The sequence below is a fragment of the Meriones unguiculatus genome, chromosome X (genome assembly GCF_030254825.1).
Source record: "Meriones unguiculatus strain TT.TT164.6M chromosome X, Bangor_MerUng_6.1, whole genome shotgun sequence".
NCBI lineage: Eukaryota > Metazoa > Chordata > Mammalia > Rodentia > Muridae > Meriones > Meriones unguiculatus.
In genome coordinates, this window is record NC_083369.1 from 122,516,198 (window position 1) to 122,536,346 (window position 20,149).

At 38.3% G+C, this 20,149-nt stretch overlaps 1 protein-coding gene across 1 annotated transcript; it reads left to right on the forward strand.

Moving 5' to 3' along the window:
• Positions 1-901: 901 nt before the first annotated feature.
• Positions 902-14,669, forward strand: Rap2c (RAP2C, member of RAS oncogene family). The gene is made up of 4 exons (XM_021627076.2): positions 902-1,127; positions 1,235-2,012; positions 4,335-4,647; positions 12,211-14,669. The coding sequence occupies exons 2-3, from the start codon at positions 1,740-1,742 to the stop codon at positions 4,611-4,613; spliced, it is 552 nt and encodes a 183-aa protein (XP_021482751.1). The 5' UTR covers positions 902-1,127; positions 1,235-1,739; the 3' UTR covers positions 4,614-4,647; positions 12,211-14,669.
• Positions 14,670-20,149: the final 5,480 nt, after the last annotated feature.

Consider the following 20,149-nt stretch of genomic DNA (forward strand, 5'->3'; position numbering starts at 1 on the left):
TTAGCAGTAACAATTTTCTCTAAAAATAAGACTTAGTTTAAAACTAGAGTTATTATTTGTTTTTTAACTTCAAGGCTATGAAAGATGGCATTTAAAACAAAGCTTCACCGTGGAACAGCCAGCTGGGCAATTCGTTACACATGCAGATAGGTGATAAAAAGATGGAATGAAATTATTCCACAGGCCTAATCATTTGCAATCAGCTTTCTTCAGTATTGGTTACCATTCCTGCTGTGTAGTGGTTGGAAAAGTTAGAACAAAACTGAATAGTCCAGTAAAAAGTCTGCTTGTAATGCTGATCCCTTTGAGCTCTGTGATTTTTTTTTTAAGAGTTTCATATTCGCTGAGAGAGGTGAGGCAGATGTGCCGATTGACAAAGTACAGTGTCATAATATGACTAAAACACCACCTTAAAAATCAGAACCCAAACCAGCTCTAAGGGTCATTTTCACACATTGCTCAGGAAAGAAATAGCAGGAAAGAGAATCAACTTCCTAAACTGTTTTATTTTCCTAGCAACTTCCAGCCTAGGGATGTTTGGTGTTCTCTCAGTTGCTAGATTGTTGGCTGGAGACTCACAACGACCAAGGATCACATCCTCAGAAAAGGCTAGTGGACACTTAAAAGCCAAGGGGACTTCGGCGGGCCAGGGGTAGAGAAAAATCAGCCAACCGCTGCTTGTTTGAAAGCAAGGGAGGTGTAGGTTTCCCCAAGCACCCTTTCTCAAGGCCATTGCCCGGACTTGTAACCCTGCGGGGCCGCCTGGCTCGCTCAGCTCGGCAGGGCGCGGCCCTAGCGCCACCCTGCTCGCCCCGAAGAAGAGGTGGGACTTTCCCCACCGGAAGTGAACGCGTACAGTCTCGGGGAATTTGGGCACCTCAGCCAGTGTGTCAGGGAAACCCTTCCGGGTTTATGCTGGGGGTGGGGGGTTGGGGGTGGTTGAGAAAAAAAAAAAAAAAAAAAAGAGGTGGGTTCGATCAGAGTCCCTGCGGCCGCCGCCGCTGCCGCCGCCGCCGGACGGCCCCCGCCCCTTTCCCGTCCGCTATCAGCAGCGACCGGGCGGCCTGGTGGCCATGGCCTTGGCTTGACTGAGCCTCTGGGGCGGCTAGGCGAGTGTGGACAGCCCGGTAAGCGGCAGCGGTGGCGGCTCAGGGGAAGGTGGCGGCTTTGGGTGCCAGCGTGGAGGTCAGGCGACTCCTAACGTGCGCGCCCTCTTCCCCTCCCCTCGTTACAGGCCAGACGACCCCCGCGGGAACCGGGGGCCCAGAGACCCCGCCCGGGCTGCAGTGAGCACAGCGGAGCCCCGAGGCCTCAGGCCGGCTTGGCGGAGCCAGCAGGAAGCAGGGTCCCCGGGCCCCTTTGTGTGCAGGGCGGGGGAGGGGTGGTGGGCAGCCCCCGGCCGCGAGGCCCCCGCCCCTTCCCGCTAGGGGTTGCGCGGCTGCTCCCCACTCTCTCTCAGCCGCTCCACGGCTCTCTCTCCTTCCCACGCCCCCCGGGCCGGCCTTGGGTTCCTATAGGAAGGGCATTACCATCCCATCCCCACCCACCCGACACTTGGCTCTTTCCCCTCCCCCTCCTGTAACTTCCTCCTCGTCCCCGGTTGGGCCCTCTGCTACTCTGCACCCTCCTCCCCAGTTCGCACTTTTCCGCGCACCTTCCACCTCGCCTTGCCGCAGCGCAGCTAGCGGGGTGTTATTTCCACCCCCCCCTTGGGTAAGGAGTTGGTGAAGGTGAGACTCATGAGGGAATACAAGGTAGTGGTGTTAGGGAGCGGAGGGGTTGGCAAATCTGCCCTCACTGTGCAGTTTGTCACTGGGACTTTCATTGAGAAATATGACCCTACCATTGAAGATTTCTACCGCAAAGAGATCGAAGTGGACTCTTCCCCTTCAGTACTGGAAATTCTGGACACCGCGGGAACTGAGCAGTTTGCCTCCATGAGAGATCTGTACATCAAAAACGGCCAAGGTTTCATCCTGGTGTATAGTTTGGTTAATCAACAGTCTTTTCAGGTAATCAAACCGAGTCTTGTAATTTCTTCGAAGGGGGTGTGGTAATCTACTTCTGATTTGCCTGAGCTATGCGTTAATGAGTGTTTCGCTTTTGAAAGTTTGGCATGGCATGGAAAAGCACTGGATTGTTTCTGTAGAGAGTGCTAAAGTAACAGACATCGACAAATATTGTAAAGTTATTTTTAAAGAAAAGAAAAGTGAAAACGAAATAGGTCAGCCTGAGTATTTTTAGCCTTATGGTATAACCCGAAGTCGCTTATTCAATTCAACAAGTATGGGTTAACGTGCTCAACAAAACATTTCATAGATAATCTCAAGTAAATGGAGCAGGGTGGAAGAAACTAAGTCCATTATCTCTTACACATAGATAAAACCTGTGTGCCTACTTTTCCTTCCTCCCCTTTTTTGTTCACTCCTAAATTCCTCAGCAGGAATCCTAAATCTCAGTGCTGTAAAAATGAGTTAAAAGACCTGTTTTCTTGGCATTTTGCTTGGGGAATGCAGCCAAAGGGAAGTTACTCGCCTAAAAGACTAGTACCTAGGATTCATAACCGACAGAAAACAAGAATGGCTCTCCTTTTATCCCGTTGATCCATATCGTTTCTGCCTTCTTAGCCTGTACTTAACAGAAAATATGTGGAACTGGGAACACGTGCTTATCCCAGTGGGGTAGCCAACCTGGATTTGGTCCAGTTGCTTCAGAAAATCCAGTCCGTCCTTCACTGGGAAACAGACTGAAGTTGGTTATTTTAAGAGATGCACTAATTGTTGCTATTTATTCCTTGAAAATAAATGACCCTATATTGACCCGTTATATTGACCTCCATTGATTTAGGAAACGGATATTTTTTTTTCTTGCATTTAAAGGTATGCACTTAATGTTGCTTACTTAAGAAATCTTAAGTGCCTTAGCCAGAGTAATGTGCTAGTTTCACATTCTTTAGGAGTTGAAGGTAAAGTACTGTGTAAGAATTTTTCCAGTAACCTAATACAATAACTTCAAGAACTTCTTTGTAAAAAGTGTAAGTAAATGAATCTAACGTACATTTTTTGATAGATTCACATCCCAAAAGAAAATACCGTAAAACCATTTCCCCCAGAAAGTACTAAGGCTATTATTTGACAGGCATTTTCTTTCCAAGGGATCTTCGAAAGATCTGTTTTTTTGTTTTTTTTATCAGCAGACTCTCCTTGCCTTTTCAAGGATGTTTCATAAGATTCCTACTGTCTCCTCCTCTGTTATAGACTCAAATATGGAATATGGAACTGTGACATTTCAGCAAAGACTCAGATTTTTTTGAGGCAGAAGTTGGTATTCTTGACTAAACTTGTTGTTCCATAAGGATACCCAGAAAAGCAGCTTAACAGTTCAGAGAAGACTGAATTGGTATATTTGACCTGTGTGTGAATGTTCTCTCTACTGTAATTACTGAAATACATGTTTATATTTAAGGCAACTCTTAAGTTAAAAACCTCAAAAAATAAGCTGTGCTGGGTCTAAACCTACAATAGTCTTATCAATAAAGTTTTCTCCAAAAATTGATGTTACTGAAAGTAGCTAATACTCTGGTTTTGGTAATTAACTATAGTTACTTAAAAGCACTGCATATGTGAAAAAAGACAGTAGGAAAGCAAACATGGGAGAAGAAATGAATGACTTTTCACCCAGGCTCCAGATGCATTGTCCTTCTAGGGACGAGGTCACTGTTACCAAAGTTGTCTGATATTACAAGTCTAAACACTTAGTATCCAATTTAAAATGAAATATTTATGTGTACGAATCTGTTTTTAAAACTCGTTTTCTAATCGTTAAAAAGTGTTTTAGGTGTGTGTGTGTGTGTGTGTGTGTGTTCGTGTGTTCCTCTTTAAAACACTTTCTCTTAAGTGCTCTTGCCAAATAATATATGCTGCAATCCTATGCTGGGATAACAGGTGTTACAAGGAATAATGACAGCTAGGCAGGTTTAGGGAGCTGGCCAAACATCTGTATGTACAAATGGATTAATCATACTTGAGGAAGTGACTCTTTTATCGAAATAGACGGAGGGTGGGGGGCAGTGGTTAAAGGAGTGTTAAAGGAGTTTTAAGGTTAGTGTGGAGCTTGTGTTTTGTATTCCTGATGTAAAAAGCAGAGCTAGTACGTGTGGAGATTATCTAGTTCTTGCTTCATAGGGGGGAAATGGCATTGTTGTCTTTATTTGGGTAAGTGAGTTTATTTTTATATAATATAGCCACCAAGAAGTGATTTTTGTGATACTGTAACATGTCAGCTATGACAATGCAAACATGTAATGTTCTTTTCTTCTGTGCTTGCTTGAATAGGATATCAAGCCAATGAGAGATCAGATTGTGAGAGTGAAGAGATATGAAAAAGTTCCACTAATCCTGGTAGGAAACAAAGTGGATCTGGAACCAGAAAGAGAGGTTATGTCTTCAGAAGGCAGAGCTCTGGCTCAAGAATGGGGCTGTCCGTTCATGGAAACATCAGCAAAAAGTAAATCAATGGTGGATGAACTTTTTGCTGAGATTGTCAGGCAAATGAACTATTCATCCCTGCCCGAGAAGCAAGATCAGTGTTGTACAACTTGTGTTGTCCAGTAAAAAAGAAAACCTCAATCATGGCCATACCGAGCAGGTTAGTTGGTGGTATTGTTTCGACCAGGTGGTCTTTTGTTTATGAAGTAGAAAATAAACGGCTGGTTCATATAAATAAACGGCACACTCATACATTTGATACCACCTTAAATGTCTGTATTTTTTAAATAATATTTTTCCTCAGCATAAAACCATTATAATTCAGTGCAGAAAACCTTTTTAAAATGCAAAGAAGCAGAACAAAGGTAAGAAATTGTGTGTCTTGCCATTCATTGATGAGACATATATTTAAGGAGTGACTTAATTTTCTTTCTCAGCTTTATTTGATAATATTTGGAAAGAATGATTCATATTACAGTGCATCTTTCCTCTGTTTTGCAGACTTAGTGTCCAAGATGCACAGGACAGCTTTTAAAAATAATTTCATAAGATGATGGTTAATTTTCTGGTGTTTTTAATACTTTTATATTCTGGGCAAGAGAGCCACTATAATTGAAACAACCAATTTTCTAATCATCCAAGTACTTGATTTAATAGAATGATTATTTAATCAAAGTTCATCTGTACTTTGTACTTGTGGAAATTGTGACCTCTGGTAATAACAAATTGCACTGTCACAAAGTACCTTCATTTCATTCAGAATACGTGATGAAATGAAAATCTGGTTAAATCATTTGTGGTGTGTCAAAAGAAACCATCCTGAGCACAGGAATCATTTCTACTCAGTGCAATAAGTCATGGAATTCAGAACAATAACAAAACTTCACACCTTATGTTAAATGATGATATGTTTTTAAATGAGCTTTTGAGAAAGAAGGTTATATATAAAAGTTTATTGAGCATTTAAGATGAGATGATTGTACACATATCTTGATCTTTTCAGTAATCGGGCAAGTAGTCTCAGAGAGTAGCACTTAGATAATAATATAAACAACCAATACCATGGGAGACTAAGAAAAACACAGTAAATGCCAGACTAGTAAGACAGTATCAGGATGAACCTGACCCTTCTGAGCCAGGGCTGACCTCCAGTCTAGGAAGCAGCTTTGCAAATGGCAAGAGTCATTTCAGATCGCAGACATGATTCCTAACCAAAGGTCTGGCTTTATTTGTGCTGCCTAGAGAAAGAACTCACTCTGCCTAATTTATCTTTTTAGACAAGGACTCTTGTCAGGTAGTGTCATCTTTAAAAATGAAGGATGACAACAGGGCTTTATTCAAAATGCTTTCACTCATCAGCCTTTACCATCTAAGATCATTGATGAAAACACATTTGTTATGTCTAGCTACATCTGTTTTATAGAATCAGTTTGGGGACTGTAGTCTAGCTTAGGTACTGCTGATAGTATCACCTATATGGTATAGTTTTGAGGTGGGAACAAGCTTACGTGGATATGTAGGTGACTGAGTCCTACATTCATGATTCCACAATTTATCTTTTAAATTGTAAACCAGCTTCAGGTTTGAACAAGTTCTGTATGGTGATCGCATCTTTACTGTTAAGTTCTGCTTCTCTCACACTGTAAGTTGAGCAGATGACATAAATACATACACTGTTTGAGTTTTGTCAAAGTTATACAAGTTAACTAAATCCCATAAATGTTTCTTCCTATCATTAATGTCGGAAAAGAGGATAAAATCAAAGTTAGTTCTCAGACACAAAGGGTCAGTTGTTACCCCTGTTGGGAACTGCATAATTTCTACAGCCATCTTTAGATAGTTTTTATTAGAAATAATATCTATATTTGTTTCATTGTGTATGCTCTCATGATCTGTTTTTTCCATTACGTACAGAGATCTATGTATACATGGGATGGATTAAAAATATCAAGTAAACTACATTTATGTCTCCTGTAGATTAACATACTAAAGTCAAAGGTTATTAATACCAGTAATTACACACTTTTATTAAGTGACTTTGTAATAATGTGTAGCTTTCTGATTGATTTTTTTTTTTGTTCTTATAAGCAGAGTAGCTGAAGGTGTGCCCCCTCCCCCAGATTTCTGAAGTATCTTTTAGAACAAATGTGCACTGTATGCAAGGTTTTTTTTTTTTTTTTTCTAACCCCAGAATCAGATGGAACTGATAGCTATGCGGGTCTGCACCCTGAGGCTAGTGGAGTTTATGGTCTTCCTTCCTCAGTTACCTGAACAAGTATGTGATGGATTGTGAGTCACAGAGCCCTGAAGGCATCAGTCCCAGATCTCAACTGATGATCAGATTTTGGCTAGTAAGGGTGTTTTAAGGAGGATTTTTCCATCCATCTTAGAAAAGAGCTTTGGGTTAAGTTAGAAATAATAGTATGTAAGACATAATGACCAAGGTTGCTGCTGACCATTGGCTCTGCTTAACTGAGAGGGGACATTATTAGCTCTAAGAATGGCTCCTGATTGTTCCTCACATTTATTTCCTAACACCCTTTAATTTGGGTCACCAGTCTGTTGCACAACACCTGCTTCAGAGTCTGGCTCCCAGGATTGCTTCTTCCCCTTTTACCCTTCCACAAGCAGTCATTTTATTGTAAATTAGGAAGTTTGGCAGATTCTTTAGACCCAGCCACCATCCTGATTCCCTTCCTGACCTTGCAGTGGCTTCTAGCAAGCTCTTAGTAGAACTGTTGTTTCACTGGGAGGGCAGCAGCCACAGTCTCAAAAGCTTAGCTTAGTGGTCCACCAACAGACAGTGTGCTGCTTGGGTATAATATTGTTGAGAAGGATGGCTGTTTTCTTAATAACATACTATAAAACAAAATCAGAGCAGTGTGCGGATTGAGAAGAAAGAGAAAGCAGAAATTCCTAGTGCACTGGGCTTGTGTTGTTGAGGAACATCAACACCATCCCTGGCGGTTTTCCAGTCGATACGATACTTTGGTCTAACCATCCACTTTCGTCAAAACATTATTTCTATAAATTACCAAATATCCCCATGGATGTAAGGTGGACGACCCCTGGTTAAGAACCACTGAGCTTAAGAAGCTTGGAGATTGTAGCATTTGTGTTTGGGCCTTGAAACATGGGTATGGTGAAGGCGATGGAAGATACAGTTAAAAAAAAATACGGGGAATTTGAAGAGACATAATAAAACCCTTAAATAGTCTATCCATTTCCCCTCCCCCCCAAAAAAGGGAGATGTACATTAAAGTTTCCCTTATGTGATAATTTGGTCTAACCTTTTGGCAAGTAGAGTTTTTAAAAATGATGTTTAATGCAGTCCTATGTTTCAGTCTAGTATTGATGAATGTTACAACAGAAAAAAAAAATTAAAAGAGGGAATGGTGTTCTTTACTGTGGCCTGAAGGACTATAAAATTTTCTAATGTTTTCCTCAGCATGTTATAGAACAGGTTCTCCCAACTAAAGTAAATGGTGCATAAGAATACCAAACACCAGGGAGCAAAATGAAAGAACAAAGATCATTATTTATGTCAGCCTCAGTTCATTATATATGTCAGCCTGAAGAAAAAGGAGATTCTTGATTCAAGGCTAGCACATCATTTCACGTGGCAACAGAATGCCTGGGATGGTAACAAAGACTCCTGGAAGGCTAACCCATGTATGAATGGGATTTTATTCTAGCTGGACTTTGTTTCTTAAATGAAGTAGGGCAGATTAGAATTTTCAAGGGTTTTTAATATAAATGTGGACAGAGAACAGTTTCTTAGTCTTTTTTTTCCTGTTTCTTTTCTACTAAATGTGATCAGCAAATGTGCAACGAAAATCCTCACAATTAAATCACAGTACATGTCATAAAATGCTGACATTTTCATATCCAAGTTAAATATTACTTGTGTGAATAGAAGCCTGGGGTAGATTTCTGTCACAGACAGTACAGTATTGTTAGGTGCATCTTTCTTTACTGCTGCCCTATTGAGCATGCCACTTTGAGTAAGGGAACAGTGCCCTAGTCATCTTTGTGTTCCAGAGAAGAGAGGAATATTTGAATCGTGGAGAAACATGCTTTGGAGCAGAAAACCAAAAGGTTCTACAGCAGACCTGGAGTGCAAAGGATGGGCAGAGCTGCTTGCCTTCCCTACTACACTTAATTCTCGCCAGGCCCCCTCTGACCCACACAAGGTTCACAGTTAGACACCTCAGAATAGATGGGTGGGGAGGTGTCTGATTAGAAAGTCTCTGTGTATCTGTTCCCTCTTTAATTGTTTCCCCTAACCTCACAATTAGGTTTTTGTTGTAGAATGAAATGTGTGTTTTACTCCATTACCTCTCTGGCTTAGAGTGAACTATCAGTAGAATTAACAAAAATTGCATCATGGGATTGGAGAACTGCTACAGAGAAAGTGTTGTAGCCTTACTATTGGAACAATTCTCCTCACAGGATTACTTCTCAGTGAGGTTGTACAGTTCACAAGATAATGTAACTAAAAAAAAAAAATGAAGTCCTCTCAGTTGTTGGCAAATGTATCCAATTAAAACCATATGTACAAATTCCTTGGATTAGTCACAGTATTAGGAATATTGCTTTCAGAAGGCACTACTCACAGTTGTAACGATTGGCTTCACACTATTACCACTGGACATGGTGACAGTATTTGAGATAGTAGAATTGAATTCATCATGTTAAACATTTGACAGTCTTAGGTCTAGGACATACAAAACATATCTTAGTCCTTCCTTTGATTCTGGGCTATTCATGCACATCATGTAAATTCATCATGTATCCCTCCTTTCCAGCATGGTTCCACCTCCATTCAAGACATTTATGACATGGAATCATCTTTTGTTGTCTGTGTTTTAATGGGAGACAATTAGTACTTTTCATGATGTAGTCTTCGATTCCAGTGCCAATAAGCTTCATGCAAATTGGATTAAAGAAATGAAACAAGATAGGTAACAACAACAAAAACCCACTACCTTTATCACATAACAGAATTACATCAATACAATTAATATTTAGCTCAAATATGAAACTTTCAAATAAAAATGTAAAGAGAATTTCATCTTTTAGGAATGTTCCTTGCTTAAATTCCCAGATTTAAAATGTCTGAAACTAGAAAAAAAAAAAGAAAGAAAGGTTGTGGCTATACATCTATATTTGCCAAGAAGATAAAAAGTATGGTAGTAAATACCATTGTGTTTAAAATTGTAACAGCTGTTTAAGCTAAAAAGCCATTTACAACTGCTAAGCCCTTCATGATCCTTTGTTATCATCCTGGGCATTCTGTTATCTCATGAAATGATGTGTTTTGTCCTGAATCAAGAATCTCCCTTTTTCTTCAGTCTGACATAAATAATGATCTTTGTTCTTTCAGGTCTGTGTTTGGTACTCTTGTGTACCAGTTTACTCTACTTGGGAGATCCTTTTTCATTTATTGAGAGAAAGTTTGAGCTATTGTTTGCTTCTATTTTCACTCTCATAATTTTATTAGAAAAATATTTAAATAAAACCAAACACTTTCATGAGAGTTTGAGTAGAAGCTGCCAGAATTAAGATTTGCTGGCTGGCTGGCAGCGTAAGTATTATCTTATGGCTTGTGGGGCAGGAAAGCAGCAAGTCACAGCTTTGCAGCAAGTGTGTCTCAGTGTGATAGCCTGAGAGTGAAAATGTGCTAATCTGACTTGGCTGCCTTTAAAGATTCTTGAGTGGTTTTCTTTTAAGTGAATGAGAGTGTTAGTAAACGGAACATTTTGCTGTCACTGGAGAGCAAGGACATTTACATTTTCCATCTTGAATATTACTAGTATGAGAGATGCTGTCCTTCTGGCTTAATGAAAGAAGTTGCTTGAGGATTTATTGCTGCAGAGAATTATAATTTATTGCTCTCTTGACAAGTGACCCTTATTTGGCATAAAGGTATGCTGTATGTTCGTATTGTTGAGTGTGACTCAAACTTTACATATATGGCTTTATTTCGCTGGAGTATTACCTTCAGACATGTGGATAGATCAAGTATTACTCAGGGTTATTTGGATAGAAAGGGATAGAAATGTAACTGTTATTTAATATAGAATATAATTAGTAAGGTGGTATGTAGCACGTAAGTACTTTGTCATTTTGATGTTAGAGTATTAAGCCATCACATTTAATGTCTTCAATATGATGTTATAATCATAACCAAAAAAATTCAAGCTCTTGTGTATTTATTTTGAAAAGTGCAAATTAGAATTTATAGTACACTGTTTCGAATTAATTGGGGGAAGTCTGATAAATTAGAGAAAAATCTAATTTATAGATAATCAAATACTGGTTTGGTTTATACTATATAAAGTTTAACTAATCTTGAAAAGTCCTTATGTATGAATGCCCTTAGTGTAGATATTAAAGAACTGGTGCTACGATCCTGGAGGTCTAAAAGTCAATAACATAATAGGGAAATGAAAGCAATTCCTGACATTTATGAAGTGCTTTCAAACATTACCTTATACAATAGAGATAGCAACTCTGTGAGGGAAGTATTTTTCTTGCTATTTTAATGATGAGGAAATTGGACTTACTCAAACTGTACCCATATTTTCATTTAACACTTAGCTTTCCACATTTAAGACTTACTTTTTACTAGACAAACTTTTTTTATGATAGTTTCTAAAGAGGAAGATTTTTGCTGTAAGTTTAGGTGGCAGTATTTCAATAATGAGTGGAAATTCTTTCAAATGGTACAGCTAATGAGAACACATTCTCTCAGGCTATTTGAACACTAATAGGAGTGTAGTTGTCAAATGAAATCAAAATTCCGTGTTTGCAGACATTGCTAGAGCTCGTGGAGATCTTACACTGAATTCACTTGGCACTCTTTCTCAGTTGTATTTCTTTTCTTTCTGGCTGTATGATAACTTTTTTTTTTAATATTCTCCATTAGATAAAAAACACAATTTCATTCCCCTGGAAACCAGTTGGTGACTCAGCACAGCTAAAGGACATAATATTTGAGTGATAAAAGTTTTCTCTCCTAGTATTAAATGGAAGGCAGGAATCTGTCAGCTGTAAGGCTTGAAACTAAGGAGTCTCTATTACAGGACAAGTTCTTATGATTGGGAGGGGAGCCCATAAAAAGAGAAGATCAGAGTAGGGCGTGTGACTTGCTGCATCTCACCCTCCAGGTTTCAGGGTCTATACTCTGAATCATACTGGATTCCGACAAAACTATACTTTGGAAAAAGTAGTATAGTAGCAAGGTAACTCATAATGAGCATTGAAGTGTACCACCATTTCCAGTTATAATAGGAACAGATCCAGTTCAAAATAGAAGCACCATTTGCCCCAGCTTCTGCATTGTAAGATTATTTGAATCAGTCCAAATGTTTTTAATATCATGTATAAGTAGGAAGCGTCATAATATTATAATGTAAATACTAACAGAGACACAGTGTGTTCTATCCAGTTCAGCCTTACTACACTGCTACTTTTTGGCGACTTTTCTGGACCTGTACAGAATATTACTTTGCTACTTAAACTAACAGAGAACATAGTAAAATTACACCCTAAGATCTCATACTAGTGACCTGCAGTACCTATCTATCTATCTGTCATCTATATGTCCATATATACCCACATATATGCATGCATACATTTGGATTTATTGCCAGTTATTTTTTAATATTCTACTGTATATTTCTAGGTTTTCATGATATGTCTTTTATCTTATTTTCAGATAAAACTCAGAGGAAATTTGCACAGATGCTGCTTTGGAGAACTTTACAACCTGGGTTGCAGAACTGAGCCTTGGTAAACCTGTCTCTATCACAGCATGTTGCCATACATCTAATGAAGTGCATAAGGTCTTTGGCCCTCAAGATCCAAGGACCTTAGCAGTAATGCTTAGCACGTTTACCATACATTTAAAATCTGTTCTTTATCAATTCATCCTTTTATAGCTTTTTAAGTTCTTATTGATGGCTAATATGAAAGGGTTAATTTTAATATGTTAGTTGATTTCTTTAATCAGTTTCTCAACTTGTATTTATTACTCAAACTCAGTATTACCTACTCAATGCCTTTTAAAAGAAAGATATAATGGAGAAAAATTGAGCCTTAAACAAATGGTTACTTCTGTATATTACCTCGTACCAATGCTTCATCCTGTTTGTAAAATCTTTCTCCTTTAACTGGTTGGTTAATACTTTGAGACTTTGTTTACGTGTGGCAGTGTTGTTAAAAGAAATTAAAGATCACATTTTTCATGTATAGATAGAATATCCCTTTTCTTCAAGTGCAGTTTTTTTTGTAATTACCAAGTTCTGAAAGTTACAGGTGATATTGGAAATTGACTGTACAGCATTTACTTGAAGAGTTAGGCATTTGATTCCATTAGGCCTTCACATGTGTTAATCTCATATACAGCATTGAATTGCAGCAGTAATATTTTCCTTTCTGTGAAGTTCTAAACTTAGTTATGACCTACTTAGCAATGCCTTTGAAAAGGGATATTGTGTCCATGGTAAATCAATTGTATACCTAAACAGAGATAACTCAGCTTTGCCTATCAGGCTTGTCATTGACATCTGGTAGACTTCTGCACATGTAAAACTGAATTCAAATATAACCATGTACACTTTCTAGTTCTTAATATTTGTCTTTCCTAATAATAGTTTAAAGCAATATTTGTTAATGTTTTCTTGCACTATCACAACTGCTTTTTAGTTATTTTTTTCAAGATGCATGTTTGTAGTAGACACAAAACTCTGTGTAATAGGAGAGAGAATAGCGCCAAGTTTCTGGCTGTTTTTTTTTTATTATTATTTTTGCAAATGTGCTTTCTAATAGCCATTGCCTTCCATGTTGTTTACCTAATCAGCACATTTTGTCTGAATACTTGAACATTTTACCAATAACGCAGGTATAGAAACAGAAAAAAAAATCTTTACAAAGAGTAACCTTTTCGTTCAGTTTTAACATCATGATGCAATTATTTTTTCAATTGTATAGTTTGACAGTATTTTGTTCTTGGGTTTTTATTTGGTTTGATTTGTATGCTTTTAATTTGCAGAAGTTAGTAACTGCAGCTCAAATACTGCACCAAAGTTCTCGATTTTAGGAGCCCAGCTTTAGTCATTTGAACATGCTTCTAAATAAAGCAAAACCAAAACTATGCTTTTGATCTATACTAATAGCTCAATAACTTTGTCAAGAAAAGCTCTACTATATGCAGTGATGGTTTGTGGAAGGGTGTGGCAATTTTAAATTTGTATTGTGTGGTGTTCAAATAAAGTGATATCTACATTCATGTGATTTATTGGTCAGCATGGCCATTAATTAATGAGTAGAAAATGATTAAACTTTGATTTCTTTTTTTTAAATCGTGTTGTATTTGATTCCTGACCAGATTCCCCCAAAGTGAGCTCTTGTTCTTAAATTTGGGGTTTGATGGTGAGAGCATAAGGGTACAGGCAACTGAAACAATTGTTCCTTATTTACAAACTGCTTGAAATTAATACTTAATTTGAGTTTGCACTTTAAAACCAAACACTCATTTCAGAGTACCTTAAGTGGTTGTGGGTCACCATTATTAGCTCTGTGAAATTCTAAAGGAATCAAATAATTCATGATGGCTTCAGTATTCTGCAGATTGATTTTTTTATACAGTGAATGTGTCCTATGGCTATTCTTCCCTGCTTCCCTTCTTTGCCTTCCTCACCTCTATCATGGTGTTCATTGTCATTGACCTCAGCAGCAGATTTCACTTGGCTTCACTTAGGATCACAGGAATCAGGGGAAAGTGATTTTAAAGGTGGTTTCTCCAGCACATTTTTAAAAAAGGGACCAAAAGTTATTTTAGCTTCCTCAATAGAGTGCATGTTGCTTATTAGGATAAGAAATGAATATTAAATGCAATATATGTCTTGTCTTTATTATGGCATCTGTTTAGGAATTGTTCAAATCACTGCAGTAGGGCTCTGCAAATAAAATCATGTAACCTATTATCATGGATCTAATGTACTGTAACTTTATCAGTGAACAGTAAAATCTCGAAAAGCAAGTACAAACATTGAACAATTACCTATGAAGATTTGTAAAAGTAAAATTTTTCCAATAGATTTCATTCTTGTCATTTTGTAAGACAACCCTACAGTCCACCTGTTTGTAACTTTTTTAATAAAATAGATATCTGTATTACTGAGGCTTATCTTTAATTTTTTAATTATTGGTATATTTCTTCTTCTTCTTCTTCTTCTTCTTCTTCTTTTTCTTCTTTTTCTTCTTCCTTCTTCTTCTTCTTCTTCTTCTTCTTCTTCTTCTTCATCTTCTTGATTTGCAAACTTGTATTTTTTAGCAGAAAGCCATTATCCACATTATATAATACATATTTAAACAGAAATTTAAAATTCATTCACTTTTTTCTTAGTTGCTATTGTGATATTGTGAGGGGAGTATTAAAATATACCCTAAATTATAATGCTTAATCAATTGGAGTAACTCAGAAATGATAAATAATGAGTAAAAAATAATACAACTTTGTCCATATGCAGAAAGAAGGCCAAATAAAAATTTGTTGACTGGAAACTATTCTTGTATTAATAATTTCACACAGTGGTAAGTTGTGTAATTAAATTTTGATATATCAAATTAAGAAAATTCAAATACATTAAATTAAATTATCATTTTGCTTTTGGGGTGGTGTTTATTTGTTTTGTTTTACAATGCTTTGAGTTGAACCCAGAGCCTTGTACATGCTGGCCAAACTCAGCTGGATTACCACATTGTCTTATGCATCTGAAGTTTTTGCAAGTCAGATACTTCATTGTTCAACCTAGTACTTTTAATTTGAACTAAGAAGATTTTTATACCTTACTTTTAAACTTAAGATCAACTTTTAAAATTGGACAGGCCTGTGGACTCCATTTGGAAATTTGGAAGGGATTACCAGGAGTGTATACTTATGTCACAATGTATAGAAAATGTCTTGTTTTATTACTACCAATCACCTGTCTCTGTTGGACTCAAGCTGTCCAGTATATGCTGTGGTAGTTATGGTCCTCAGTCTTTCAGGATTTATCCAACTTTCTTTGCCCAAAGAAAGAATTCCTTCATCCAGTAAGGCCCACATTTCTAACCCAGTGAGTAGCAGAAAGAGAATAGGGTGGTATAAGAAAGAGCAAAGGAAAAGTAGTCAGACTAACAACAGGAATCAGAAGGGGACTATATCCCAGATCACCTTTACCTCTTCGATGAGGTTCTTAGATATCATTATTATCCAGGAATAAGATGCATCCAATCTTGATGTTCCTTCAGGACATAACTTTTGAGGGTCAAATCCAAAGCTCTAAGACTCAGGATTGAAGTAGGGATACTTTCATTTGTAGTTGAAATTAAGGTGAAGAAAAGTCATGACCAAATGCATAAAGGAAAAATCAAACGATGAAAAACTGATATTTTTGTATATGAATTCATCATCGGGTAGACTCAACTGGTTCTATTCAGGTTATAAATCATGTGGAGGTTGGAGAGTAATTAAAGGGTACTTATACCAGGGAAGAGTCCAGCCCCAGAGCATTCCACACCTTCTTCTGCTGTCTGTAGGCACCATGTATACACATATAGTCTAAATACATTCAGGCAAGCATTCAAACACATTAAGGTTTTTTTTTCTTTCTTTCTTTTTCTTTTCTTAAGAAATCTTAAAGCAAGATTTTAGAAAAAGAAATGGCAATTTTAACACAGTGTGATAGTCCACATGTAATAAAGTACTAGGGATCCAATTTAATGTGTGTGTTTATGATACTACTAAGTTTTTTTATAAGACAAAAGCTATTTTCATTAGCTATTTTTCATTGGAAAGGCAATGACTTAAATCAAGAATTTGGCAGCCATTGACCTCCAGGCAAAATCTAGGTTCTTTCGTGCCAAAAGAACTGAAGTTTGATTTAGCAGCTGCATCCAGAATCTATCCTAGAGCTGAGCTGCACCCCCATCCTGCTTTGTACTTAGAGTTTGCATGTAGAATCATATGTGCGCCTGATCCCAATCATATCCTTCTTTGGTGAAGATCCCTACTTCCATGATTTTCACATACTTCAATGGCCCAGGTGTTGGCATAATGTTCTTATGGGATGTGTATAGTTTACCCTTGTCCATTCAAATGCTGATTTCTCGGTCTCACTATCTGGTTTCAATCCAGACTTTGCATTGTGATGTTTATTCTAAGCATCCTGTGTCTCAAGTTTATGTAAATATGCCATCATTTGTTCTCTGTGTTGCCAATCAAAACAACTAGCCAATGCTGAGCAATACAGAGACATTCTGGAAAATATGGCATAAGTACATGACAAGTATAGGCACCATGTGACTGTATTAAAATACCATAAGTCCATTATAAAATTCTCTGTGACTCAAGGGACAAAATTCAAGGCCTGCTACACAGAATTAGATGAATGTCTGACACTGTAAATTTGGCCATGAACTCATGCTTGGAGAGCTCACAGGCCTCACGGTGACCCTTCTGATTTATTATTATACATCATAATAATATATATTATTCTGCTAAATAAATGGACATAGTATCAAACTTCCCTCTAAAATTGTATCTCTGCCTGTAAATTAGTGACCTCTCGGGCCTCCTCAGAGACATTTCTTTGTGCAGTGGACAGTGGTTTACATAGAAACAAGTGATTAAAGCACAGAGAATAAGGATCAATGGAGTGCTGAGCCACAAATGGGACATTTCTAGCACTACTTCTCTCCAAGGCTGGGGGGCCATCCCAGAACAGGAGGTAGAAAAATATTAAGAGCCAAAGGGAGATCAGGACCAGAACCCAAGTCTTCTGTGCATGACAGAAGTGCTGCTGTCATTAAGTCACAGCAGCTGTGGCTGTCTGAACAAACTCAAGATGGTCAAAACTGTAGTATGGAGTGGAAGGGGAAGGTTATTAAGTAGCTCTTGGCAATTTGTAGCTTCTGGAGGAGAGAAAGAGACTTTTCTTTAAGGGTGTGGCTATTTGTAGGTCAACCAATCTCCAGTGATTGTCCCTACACTCATGATTTTATGGGCAGCACAAATTGGGGTCAATGGGTTATTTTTTTTAAAGTTGGGTGGCAGGAAAGTGGGTGTAGATATGGATGGAGTTAGAGGTGTGGATGGGGAGTAAATAGCAAATGTAGTCAAAATAACTTCATCCTTACATAAAATGGTATGGAGTTCTCCAGTTTTTCTTGAAAAGAATATAATCAAGAAAGCATTTGCTGCCCATCCTTGGAATTCCCTTCCCAAAGCCTCTACCAAACTGCACTCAGTTCTTAGGCAAGGCTGAGAAAAGTGCTCACATTGAGATCCCCAAGCTGTCAAATATTTCCCTTTTAATGAGGTAACAATTTCCACTTTCCCTCTAAAGCATCAAATGATTTCCCACCTAGAGCACTATAGTCAACTCCTCTGCTTTTCCCTCATCCCTAACCCCATTTTCTCACTGTACTTGTCAACAAACTTGGGGTCATTTAACTGAACTATTCACCCCTCCACCCTTTTCTGTATCAATCAGTTTAATGAGTAATGGAGCTTCTGGAAGTAAGATTTGTGTCTCTTTTGCCTGGTGGCAGGCCATAACATTCCATCTTCATCTCCTTTCATAACAAGAGTTTTTGAGACATTTTGCTGCTTGCCCTTCAAGCAGCCTTAAGGCTGTCCTGCAAATATCAGTATATGTTCCAATGTTTGCAGTCTGTGCACTCTCCCATATAAACAGTCTCCCAGGTTCCCGTGAAAGTCCTCCAGGAAGAGGATAGTGAGGGTCTAAGTACTTCTTACTTGTGCAGCATACACCATGGAATGCCCTAGGTTTAGTTCCAAGCTTCTCTGGCTGCTGTAATGTTTAAAAGTTGGGGATGGTATGATGCGAGGATGTAAGCCTATTCCAAACTTTTCACAGGATTTAAAAATGGACAGATGAAATTATATTATCTCAAAAAATAATTTTTTTAAATATTTCAGGTGGAAACTGCAGATTTGCTGTTTGCATGAAGGAATGACAAACACAAATGGAATACCTAGTAAAAAGAAGAATTCATGATTATGTTTCTGAGTAAAATCATGGGGCACTTGATTTTTTTTTAAAAAGTGAACAGACATGAATTCCACATTGAGAAATAGAAATATCCCTGGCAGTTCAAACCCTTTATGGGAGGGGAGTACAGTTCCCTATGGTCTTTCCTTTGGACATGATATCTACTGTTAAAAAAAATTTCCAACTTTAAGTATAGGAATAGCATTCCCTAAGATCACTCTAGGCATGTTTTTAGTACGTTGTTAAGGTCCCAAAACACACTGAAGTGACAAGATTGGGATTTAAAACATATACTGGGCTCTGTATGCTAATTGTTGGCCAGTTGAGTCTAAATATGTACTTCAGTCCCTCTGGTGGCTGTGGCTCAGCCATTGCCAACTCCTGAGCCATAGACCCTTAAAATCTCCAACAGGCTAAAGAAAACAGTTACCTTCACCTAAGAATGGAAACCTGGCTCAGAAAAGTGATTTGCTTGTTGCAATAGAGTTGTTTGAGGTAGAAGCAAACTACTTTAGAAGAAAATGGACATATAAGATAATTGCCTTAGTTTACCATTCATTGTTCTTCTAAGGATACATAAAACATGGTGCTATAAGCAGAGTTGAAATGCTATATGCTATGGTCTTGTTCTGATAGAGCTTGCATTCTGGCTTGGAGACAAGCTTCCAAATAACCACCATGATGAGGCAAGGTGATACGTTCTCTAAAGATATTGGCATATGCCAGATGCCAGGGAGTCCAGAAAAAGGATTTGACCTTATTGAAGGGAGTGGGGGAGTCAAGGGAAGGTCAGTGTTATGACCAATGACATGATGATGTACACAGCAGATTTTATATGAAAGAGGTTTATTGGATGGCGATGAAGAGAGAGAGAGAGACATGATAGGGAGAAGGAAGAGGGCAAAAGGGTAAGAAGCAAGAGATAAGAGGACAAGAGAACAACAAAGTGGAGGGTTGATCCTTTTAAGGAGAAAATTAACCACTCCTGAGAGATATGGCTACCTGGCAGTCGACACATGATAACATCATAGATTGCTAGGCAACCCAGAAGCAGGCTATTGAAATACTAACATTCCTCCATTTTTCCTTAATAAAAAAAAAAAAAAAAGCTAGGGCTGCTTCTCATGTAAGGCAAGTTAAAGTATATAAATTTAGGTTCATTGGAAGCAGCTCTTCATTGCCATGCAAGGGGATAAGAGAAAAAAAATAGCAACAAAATGTCCAGATTATATGGTCAAAAAGAGGAGGGGAAGCTCCTGCCCTGGAAAGTTCAGGGTAGAGGGTTGCCAGTAGAGAGCTGCCAGCCACATAAGGCAGCAGGTAGGGACTGAGGAATGTTGGGAGAACCTGGAGTTACCTGTCTTGGGCCTGAAGCACACCATTCCAGTCTTTTGTTAATAAGTGAATAATGGGCATAGATGTTCTTCTGGCTAATTCCTGTTGGCACTGGGGGTGCTGTAGGGAGGTCAAAAGGCTGAAATGCTGGCCAAGTTCAGGAAGAACAAGCTGTTCTGATGCTGTTCAGGGTCTATGAGAACATCCATGGCTGGAAGGGAAAGTGCAGGTCCAGCTTGATGGAAGGAAGTCAGTAAGGTT

What these genes read in the sequence shown, in the direction of transcription:
- Rap2c (XM_021627076.2), top strand. Translation starts at nt 1,740, where the DNA reads ATGAGGGAATACAAGGTAGTGGTGTTAGGGAGCGGAGGGGTTGGCAAA. An exon ending in TTAATCAACAGTCTTTTCAG is followed by an intron (nt 2,013 to 4,334) that starts GTAATCAAACCG and finishes TTGCTTGAATAG; the next exon opens with GATATCAAGCCAATGAGAGA.